The 10,764-nt window shown below is 37.9% G+C and overlaps 1 protein-coding gene across 1 annotated transcript; it reads right to left on the reverse strand.

The window, feature by feature from the left end:
- Window positions 1-266: 266 nt before the first annotated feature.
- On the reverse strand, window positions 267-10,049 carry LOC113075970 (zinc finger protein GLI1-like). Its single transcript, XM_026248614.1, has 11 exons — window positions 9,889-10,049; window positions 9,709-9,807; window positions 8,792-8,990; window positions 8,587-8,707; window positions 7,212-7,319; window positions 6,993-7,130; window positions 5,762-5,911; window positions 5,514-5,678; window positions 4,314-4,550; window positions 3,923-4,220; window positions 267-2,816 (listed from the first exon to the last, which is right to left on the reverse strand). The coding sequence occupies exons 1-11, from the start codon at window positions 9,998-10,000 to the stop codon at window positions 376-378; spliced, it is 4,068 nt and encodes a 1,355-aa protein (XP_026104399.1). The 5' UTR covers window positions 10,001-10,049; the 3' UTR covers window positions 267-375.
- Window positions 10,050-10,764: the final 715 nt, after the last annotated feature.

Raw genomic sequence — 10,764 nt, forward strand, 5'->3', positions numbered from 1 at the left:
AGTCTTCTTGTGGCTTTTGAGCCAGTCCAAGTTTGTATATGTATCAAAAAGTAGATTTTCTTTATACTATCTCTCGCCATCATTTACAGTCCAAAGCTCATATTTACATTTTAAACAAGATTTCCATCAAAAACAGTCTCACAGTAGTGACCAGAATACCCCTTCCGTAATGTCATTAGGGCCTCTGTGGTAATGTTTAGCAACATATTTTACACAATTACAAAACTTCTATGCAAAATCTGTGAGATCCCATGTTAGACATCAGCAGAACCATTAGTACCTGGTGCATGAGCAGGAAAAGGACATCCAGAGGAACCTCTAGTGTCGAAAGGGCTATAGAGTCTACATGCTCACATTGGATCAATTATATACACTTTAAGACAATGTGTTCAAATACTTGTTCTCCCCAGCAAGGGATGTCAACATTGAGGTCATGTCCCCGATTGCCATATTGGAAAGGCCACTTGGAAGGGTGATGGAGGTTTGGGGTGTGGTGAGACGAGAGGAGGTCTGAGAGGAGCACTGGTGGTGACCCAGAGGTGGGTTTACTGGACTGTAAGATGAAGGTTCTTGGTCATCAATGATGGAAGCAAAGTCAATCTGAGCGTTCTCCAAGTCCAGGTTTTCTAAGGCGTTGGACATGGGTGCAGGGTCTGAGTAGGCCATCGATGTGGGCTTGGTATTAGGGTCTATCCCTGTCAGGTGCTGCTGGGCCAGGCATGGACCATCTTGAATTTTCTCTATATCGTGGTGCATGTGTATCTGGCCTGAGTAGTACATGGGGTTGTTGTTATTGGTGAATTTTTCCAAATGTTGTTGCTGCTGAACTGGCGGGAGACGGACTCCTCTTCTGGGACTGGCGGTGGAGTGGACGGGGCTCAGGTGAGTTGGGGTGCCCAGGTAAGCTCCACTTGTCTGCTGGGATAAGCTGTTTTGGCGACTCAGAGGCTTTCGTCCCTGAGGTGGTCGTGGCACCATATCCGGCCCGTAGCAGGATCCCTGAAACCCAGTGGTATTCTCCTTGATGGAAGCGGGAACTGTATTTTGCGGTGGGCTCATCAAGTTCTGATTCGGGTAGCCTTGGAAAGAATTACCAGGATAAAGGTTCTGGTTAGCTTGTTGATGCTGTGGACTGTGCTGCAACATCGCCGTTTGTCCTCCCAGGTCCATGCCATCAGGCTTCCCAGAGAGACCATTGACGACTACCCTTTGCTCCTGCTGCTGTTCCCACAGGAGCGCTTGCTGGGACTGCACATAATTCCTCACCATCATTTCCTTCATCTGATGCATTGGCGTCTGCGACCCACGGCTCTCCGCCAGTGCAAGATTTATCTCTCCACCGCTTGGGAACGATCCCACCTGGCTCTGCTGTGGAAGACCGGCTTGTGTTCCCATCTGGCCTTGAAGAAAGTCACAATTCACATTGGAGGATCTGCTCATGAGACCCCGGCCTTGTGGCTGCGTTGGATACGCCTGCATATTCACATTATGCCGATGTAGAGGTTTGATGTTCTGGCAAGAACTGGATCCTCCTATGGATGAATGGAACTGCTCTGGTTTTACAGTAACTCTTTGATGGCCGGGGTCAGATGTAGGGTTGTATACACTCTGGTGAGGGTAGTGCTGTCCTTGCATCCCTACACCCTGGTACTGCGTATTGGTCTGTGGGCTGTGGAGATGGTTGGTCTGTCCCCAGGGTCCTGATCCATCAGCATGACTGGGATAATGTGGTCCGGAAGGACTGAGCTGGCAGTTGCTCATGCCATACTCGGCCTGCTGTAGAAGACTGTTCGAAATGTCACCCTGAACCATCATCCCCGTGGCACAGATCTCATCACGCTGGCCCTGGTATGGACCTTGCATTTGAGACTGGAAGACTTGATCCATGCAGCTCAATCCTTCTTGTCCGGGAGACATTTGACTTGCATTGTGAGGGTGGAGGTGAGGTTGCTGGTAGCCCATGTACGCTCGGTCTCCACCTTGGATCATGTTGCCCTGCTCTCTGCCTTCGGCGGGCCCATGAGGATCCATAGCCATGGCCTCCATCATAACATTTTCAGTGATGCTCGGTGGACGAGGTGAGTACATGTGCCGGCTGAGAGAGGCATCAGATCCGCACTGCTGCAGTGCATTGCGGCGACTCATAAGGGACACGTTGCTCAAGCTGTTAAAGCGTTGCACCTTTGGTAAACCCTGCGGGTCAGCACCTGAGCGTACTGGATCGCTGGCGCGCCTTGTGTTGTTCCCAGGTGCCTGATGTGGATAAATCACTCCTGTGCCGTATTCGGCATTAGCACTGTGCCTCCGTGTGCCACCTTGCTGCAGAAATGGAGGAAGAGGTTGGCCATGGCATTCCCTCAGGAACCTTCCAGGGTTGCCAGGTTGGTCCATGTTAGGTAACGGGGTTGGCGGTGGGCCGCCTGTTGCTGCTGCATATTTAGCTTTCAGACTATACTGCTGCGCAGGAGTCAGACTCAGAAGACCTGGCAACCCTCCGGGGTTCTGGCATGATCCACCTCTTTGGCTGTTCTGGGGAGACAGTGGGTCGCCGGGAACATCGGCTCCCATCACAGACTGGCAATGACCTACTTGGGAAATGTCACTTGAGCGTCTGCTGGATAGGTAGGGCGAGACCATGGATGAACGGCGGCTCACTGTGTAGGCAGAGCTGAGGCTGCTGGTGCCGCTTCCCCGTCGGTCATTCGGTGGGCAGGGCATTCCCATTCCACTAACTCCACCCAGATCCGTGGCAGAAAGCTCCATTACACGCCGGTTGGAGAGCAAGGGTGAAGGTGCACACATGCCCATCTTCTCTCCTGTTTCATAAAGGAAGCAGAGAAGGAAGCAGATGTAGCATTAGAATTATTCAATGGCAGATTTCAATGGAAAACATTAAGCTATAGATCATAAAATCATGGGATTGATGATTAATTTTAAAGCACAGTTCAGATGACCTCGCATAATAAATGTAATTTTTTTATGAATAAAAATAATAATTATGAATAAAAAATAACTAAATTTTTTTATGTATAAATAGAAATAACCTGCACACAAAAAAAGATAAATTAATGCAACAATAAATTGCAGTCGGTGTTACATAGTTCTTTTGTTTTAGCCACAGTTCTTGTCTTACAACAAAACTTGTTAATTACAATAACAAATAAAAAAATAAAAAAATAAAATAAAAATAAAAATTAATTACAATAAATTGTAATCAGTGTTAATTTTTTTACAGTTTATTGTTTTATTCCGTTTTTGTCCTTTGACAGAAATGTATATGTTTAATATTAAACAATGCAAAAATTAATTGCAATCAGTGTTTGTAGTTTTTTAGTAATTTTTGTATTACAAAAAAAAAAAATTATTTATATTAAGTTGCGATATTTTCGATTAAGGATAATTTGACATTTTTTGTTTGTGTTTTCTGACAAAACTAACCTGCAATTGTTTTAAAATAATTTTGTTTGTACGTTTTTTTTTTTTTAGTTTTTGTCTTGCAACTATTTAATAAATTAATTCCAATAATTATTATTTTAGTCATAATTTTTGTCTTCTGACCAAAATATCCCGCACATTGTATCATGTCATATTTACTGATTTTAGCTTTTCTGTCTAAAGAGACATCTAATTTTAGTAGACGAAAATTACAATTTCACAAATTCAAAAAAAAAAAATGAAATGTTCGTATTAATTTTTGCAATTAAATCATTAAGCAATTGCAGATTATAATAATGTTTACACCTGTGCATTTATCCCACACAGCATTAAATTGCTTTAATGCATAAATATACACATAAATAATGCATAATATGCATCTGATATTTGTTACTGTTGATGAAATCAAAATAACCATTCTCAACAAAACTTTTCATCAGATTGACAGTGATTGCAAACAAAGTGCTTGATTTGCTAAGGCTTTTACCTGAGAGAGCCGGCAGTTTATTCCCTGCGCTCCGTCCAGGTGGTGTTGCCCGGCGAATTTGCTTCAGTTTGTCGATCTTCAGGTTCTCCAACCTCTTCAAGGCCTGAACGGACATGCACATTCCACTCGACTCGGGCCCGCCGGTGTTCCCGGTGTTCTCCTCTTGTGTGGTCAGGTCCTCCAGACTCCCCGCCGCATTGAGGTTCATCTCCACTCCGCTGTCATTATTGTTAGCGCTCCCTAGTGGAGAACGTTCGCTACTACAAGATGACTGGCCGCCAGGACTTGGCTGGGATTTCTAGAAATGATTCAAGACGTATTGTAGTTTCTATTCACACAGCTATGCGTTACAATGGATAGCCAAGAGAAAAGAGGGCCAAGCTTGTCTTACCAGTGTGGTTTCTGGAGCGAGTAATTTGCAGTCCTCTCTGCTTCTCTCCTCTTTTTCTATCAGAAGTTCAGAGCTCTGTCCTGCACTGGTCAGACCTGGAGGACGTGGTCCGGTGTCTCCGCGGTGCTTTTTAGTGATGTGAGCCTCGGGTCCGTGCACCGTCTTCACATGCTTCCTCAGAGAGCTCGGGTCGGTGTAGCGCTTCGTACAGCCTGGGATCTTACAAACGTACGGTTTCTAAAGGCCAGAAACAGAGAGCATGGTTGCATGTAATCTCCAGCTGTAGCCAAACGTTTGGAAACGACGCTACGTTTATGCATTGTTTAATTACAAGCTTATTGCTTCAGGTCATGTTGTGAATTAATTTAATAAAGAATGTCAGGATAGATTGAATTAAATGTTTTGAGGCATGTTCTGCAATAATGTTTCTGTTATGAAAAGTGTTATGCATTGAAATAAAACAGAATTGCTGTTTTTCTGTATTTGTGTTTACAAAAGGAAAAATGGAGAAAGAGACATTTAAAAAAATAGTAATTATAAAAAAATAAAACAGTGCAACTAATTAAAATATTTATAGATGAACCTTTAAAGGTTGCATTGAACCATAAGTACTTTATAAAAGACAAAAAGCTAAAGAATAGCATACGCATTTTTATAATAAATTAGTGCATAAAACAATTGCATTTTCTATTTTTTGTCGTAGCCATAAATTTCGTCCTGACAATAAATAACCTTTTTTATATATGTATAATAAATAAATGCAATGATAAATTGCAATCTGTGTTCGTAACTTTGTTTTATAATAGCAATGTTTTATAATAAATTAATGCAATAATAAATGGCATTTTTTTGCCAATTTCTGACATTTCACAATAAGTAAGTAATTTTATTTTACAATAAATGAATGTAATAATAAAGTGTAATCAATATTTGTGCATTTCTTGGTGTTTCAGTCATAGTTTTGTCCTTTAACATAAAAATTAATTGCAGTCGGTATACAGTTTTAAAACTTTTTCTTTTGGCAGAAATATCCTGCACATTTTGTCATGTAACATTCATTTTATTAAAGCATTGTACAAACCTGCAAATACATCAAAAACGTAAAAATTGAATGCAACACATAACCAGCAGAAAACATATAATTAATAATTTTTTCGTTATATATATGCGTATTTTATTTAGTTTTCTTTCTGAGTTTACCTCGTTGGAGTGTGTTCGGTTCTGGTGCTTTGCGCGGTCGGATGCATTGGAGAAAGCCTTGTTGCAGCCCTCGTGTTCACACACATAGGGTTTCTCTCCGGTGTGCGAGCGCAGATGAGTCTTCAGGTTCTCCAGACGCGAGTATGCTTTATTACAGCCTTCGAACTGAGACGCACAAACAGAAACATCTGCGTCACATCAGTGTTTTCAAGAGCGTTCCCACACCGAGCGTCAGAGCGAGTACTCACAGTGCACTTGTGAGGTTTCTCTCCCGTGTGTCTGCGCATGTGCACCACCAGCATGTACTGGGCTTTAAAGGGCCGCTGCTCTCGAGAACAGTCCGTCCAGTGACACACGAACTCCTTCTTCTCTCCGTGGATGTGCTCGTTATTGATGTGCTGCACAGAGAATCAGAGGAGAAGCAGATTAAAAGCATGACGAAACACTAGAGATGCTCGATGGAGGAAAGACCACCTGGTGCCAATGTTATTAGTATTGTTCACGCACTGTTAACATATTTATTAATACTTGGAATTAGCTTTAATTTAATATTTTCAGTTTTTGATTTAATTTTAGTTTAAGTTTTAGTAATTTTGTAATGTGCTTTATTCAGATTTATAACCATATATATATATATATATATATATATATATATATATATATATATTATATATCATTCTATTTAACTTTAATTTAATTTTATATTATAGTATTTATTAATATTTTGAAAATTAGCTTTTAGTTTTATATTCTCAGTTTCTCAATTTAATTTTTATTTTAGTAATTTAGTTATGTGCTTCAGTCATTTTTATTACATATATATATATATCTCTCTCTTTACCTATAATTTATTTTTATAAAAATTTTCTATTGTAGTATTTATTAATATTTTTCGTTAGCTTTTATTTTCATATTCTTGTTTTCAAAATTATTTATATTTTATATTATATTTTAATATTTTATTTTATATTAGCTTTTACTTTTATATTTTCAGTTTTAAATATAATTTTAGTTTAAGTTTTAGTAATTGTATAATGTGCTTTTGTCATCTGTACTAGTTTGTTTTATATACTGTGTACACACACACACACACACACACACACACACTTTATATTTAATTCAGTTTTAGTACTTAAGCTTAAAGTTATTCATTTAAAAAAATCATTTAAGTTAAGTTTTTCATTTAATGTTTTATTTTATTTCATCTTTAATTCAATTACAAAACTTTCTTTTTTCTTTTGCAATACTTTAACAATAACATTTTTTAAATCTTGACACAAAAACAAATATCTTATGAAAATTTGCCATATAGCACAGAAGTCATATGGACGACTGTTATGGGGTTTCAGTGTGTTTCTTTCTTTTTAGAGCTTTAGGATCCATTTCTGTAATGAAGACAAATGTTCTCCTTTTGTGATTAACAGCATGCATGTTGAGTAAATGACTCTCTCTCTCTCTCTCTCTCTCTCTCTCTCTCACATGCACGAGTTGCTCCTGAGTGTCGAACTCTTTGCTGCAGCTCTCCCAGTGGCAGTTTGTCTCGTAGATGGCTTCTGGTTCAGGTTTCTCCTCCTTATCCAGATCATCTCTGCCCTCCAGTAAACCCAGAAGAGGATCCTGCAGAAACCAGCGCAGGAGCTCACACACCTGGACGCACTCGAGCAGTATGAGTATAGAGACCAAGGTTTGTGAGTTCACCTGTGTCCCAGTGGAGGACGGACTGGCCACGTCTCCCTCCGAATGCTCCTCCAGACTCTTGATGTTGATGTTGTCCATCACGCTGCCCAGAACCGGCTCGGTCTTCAGCTGCACACACACAGCAGGGTCAGTGTCCTTTACACCATTAAAACACGATTAATAAGCTACAGTAAAATAAATACCAGGTGAAAAACCTATTTCATTTCATTTCACTAACTGAAAAAAAAATTCACTAAAACTGAAATAAAACATGCCAAACCTAAATAGTAATATGAATTAATAAAAAATAAGCAAAAGCACATGGAAAAATTACGAATTTCCATTTTAAGTTATTAACTGCTAAATAAATCAAATTTAGCTAAAAAAAATCTAATCCAAATAGCAGTAGCAAACAAAATCATAAAATTACAAATATTCATTTAGTTGAAACACCAAAATCACTTACTAGAAATAAAATAAATAAACTTAAAATGACAAAAGCACATAACGAAATTATCCATTTCTATTTAGTTTAAGGTACTTAATGCTAAAACTGAAATAAATAAAACTGAGCTAAAATCTGAAATAAAAAAATAAATCCAAATGGCAGAATTAAAAAAAAACTGGAAAACCACATAAAATTACACATTTAAGTTAAGCACTAAATTAATAACTGGAAAAGATCAAACTGAGCTATAACTGAAATAAAATAAATCTTACCTAAATGGTAATATGAATCAAAATTACACTAAAATTACTAACTGGAAATACAATAAATAGAAAGACCAAAAAAAAAAAAAAAATCTAACCTACATAGAAATATTAATGAATAAAAAAATAAGCAAAAGCGTGATAAAAAACAAAAAAAACAAATTGAACTTAAACTGACATAAAAAAAAAATTAATCAATTCCAAATAATAAACAAACTGGCAAAACCACATAAAATAATAATGATAATAAATGTCCATTTAGTTTTAGTTGAACACTAAAATTACTAACTGGGTAATAAAAATAAAAACTGCATTTAAACTAAAACTTGTTTAAATATATATATATATATATATATATATATATATATATATATATATATATAAACATAGAGTTTTAAGTTGATGCACAAAATTACTAACAAGAAATAAAATAAATGAAAACTAAAAATGACAAAAGCACATGACAAAATTAACAATTAGCAATAAAATGACTAACTGAAAATACAATAAAAAAAGAAAAAAGACTAAAACTGAAATAAAAAGTTAAGTAGTGCATAACAAAAGACTAAAAATGTAAAAAATACAATAAAAACTGAAAGTATGAAAACAGCAAACTGTAGATATTAATAAGAACTAACAGTATATGGGTGACACTGGGTTCAGTGTGAGAGAGCGACGGACTCACGTGTGTGTGTTTGTGCGGAGCGTGAAGTCTGGGGTGGTGTGATGGGACGGGGTGAGAGCCGTACATGTTACCCTGCGGTCTGGACGGGTAATTCATGGAGCCGGAGAAACCCAACGACGGACTGAAATCAGAAACATCCCTCTTTAATGCATCAGAATCGTCTGTGTTTGTGAGGAACTGTGTGGCGTTTACAGCAGATCTTCACCTCATGGTGCCCACAGACAGATGCCCGTATGAGCTGGCAGCGTTCGGCCCGCAGCGAGAGCTCACGAAGGCCACCAGAGAGTTGGGAGAGGTGCGGATGACCGTCTGCAGGTCCACACTGGCGTCAGACAGCGGAGAGATGGACAGAGCGCGCTTCTTACTCAGCTTCAGCATGGAGCGAGGCGTCGAGAAACAAGACGCTTCCAGACACACACAGAGACCAGATAAAGATGCATCCAGCGTTTCATTCATGTTTCTAAAACACTAGCATTAGCATGCATTAGATAGCATTACATAAACACTGAGCTACTGTTATTGCATTGCACATTCAAGTAGTTAATGCATTTTGTATGAACAGGGACTAAAAATGAGCAATAGAATATTTAGAAGATTTATTAAGAATATTTATAAAAACCTTAATATTTAGGGTTTTCAGAACAGAGTTGATTAAAAAAACTATAATTAATTAAAAAAAGTATTTATTAATAATCAAAATTAAACACTTATATTTTTAACATTTCAGTTAAGCTTACTTAAAGTAATAATAAATCATAAAAAAACTGGGGGTTAAGAGTTGATTTAAAGGCTAATCATTAAATAAATAAATAAATAAATAAACAATAAAATATTAACATTTTTAACATTTAGATCTGGAAAAATTATCTTTTTTATTTATTGCAGGGGTTTCCCAAACTGAAATAAAATAAAATAAAATATTATAATAAAGATTAAATGTTTGGTTTGTTTACCTGCATGTCATGTGACCAATTAATCCATGCACATGTGAAATATTAATTAATCACTGTAGTATGAATGGACATGAATTAATATATTTCTCTATATTTGCATACTAAACTAAGGTTAGATAAATCAAATGTTTTTTCAGATGTGTAAGGGTTTACTGTGACGTGGTCTCACCGTCTCCTGATGCCATGTGTTCAGATCCCGGCTGGTTATGAGCGAGGTTGTGATGTGACGTCATCATGCTCTGGTTACAGTAGGGGGAGCCACTGACACCTATCACAACATCAACACTGTTAGTGCAGCTCAGTTATTGTGTTACTCTGCGTCTGAAGAATGATGATGAGGAGCGCTCACCCTCTGGAGGAGGCATCCCGCGGTGTCCCATCATGCCGTGCGGCGGGGGGGCGTGTGGCGGCCGCATGTAGGGGTCCATACAGGCTCCAGGGGTCATGGAGGGGTTGTACATCTCTCTGCTGTCAGACACCTCGCTGTAGACCGATCTCACAGACGGAGCCAGTCTGCACACATTAATAACACATACTATTCGTTTTTGATCAATTATATATATATATATATATATATATGTATGTATATATATATATATATGTAAATAAATATACATGTATATTTTATTTTATATATAGCTAATTTACATTTTTACTCTATACTGTATACATAGAGAGCAAAAAATAAATAAAAGAATATATATATATTATATAAAACATTTATTATATATGCCTTTTTTAAGTACACATAGAAGGATACAATATATATTTTATACAAATATCTATATTTCACATTCTTTTAAATTAATAAATATAAGTGTGTGCTTAATTTGAAGTATAAATGTAATAAATAAATAGTGTAATCAATATATGATATTATTAAACACACACATACATCCATAGATGAGAGATATGTGAGTGTCCACTTGAACTAAAGTACTGAATAACGTGGAGGACGGCGGTGAGGGTTTAGTGTGATTCATCGACTCTTCCACCGAGAGGCGCCACTCCTTCAGCTTTCCTTCAGACTCCCTCAAAAAAAGACTAGAAACACATCATTCAGCGGATTCCCCAACACTCCTCCACTTCCTCTTTCTCTACCTTCCCTTACTGAGCCAGTTCCCTTCTGTCTCCGTGTGTGTGTGTGTGTGTGTGTGTGAGAGTGTGTGTGTGTGTGAGAGAGAGAGAGAGAGAGAGAGAGAGTTTGTGTGTGTGTGTGTGTGTG

Source organism: Carassius auratus, unplaced genomic scaffold, assembly GCF_003368295.1.
Source record: "Carassius auratus strain Wakin unplaced genomic scaffold, ASM336829v1 scaf_tig00018167, whole genome shotgun sequence".
Classification (NCBI taxonomy): domain Eukaryota; kingdom Metazoa; phylum Chordata; class Actinopteri; order Cypriniformes; family Cyprinidae; genus Carassius; species Carassius auratus.

Bases quoted from the DNA above. Each gene is read 5' to 3' on its own strand.
- LOC113075970 (XM_026248614.1), bottom strand. From the start codon at position 10,000: ATGTACAACCCCTCCATGACCCCTGGAGCCTGTATGGACCCCTACATG. The intron at 7,131-7,211 runs GTGAACTCACAA...TGGTTTCTGCAG, and splicing joins CGTCCTCCACTGGGACACAG to GATCCTCTTCTGGGTTTACT. The intron at 5,679-5,761 runs GTGAGTACTCGC...TGTGCGTCTCAG, and splicing joins AGAAACCTCACAAGTGCACT to TTCGAAGGCTGTAATAAAGC.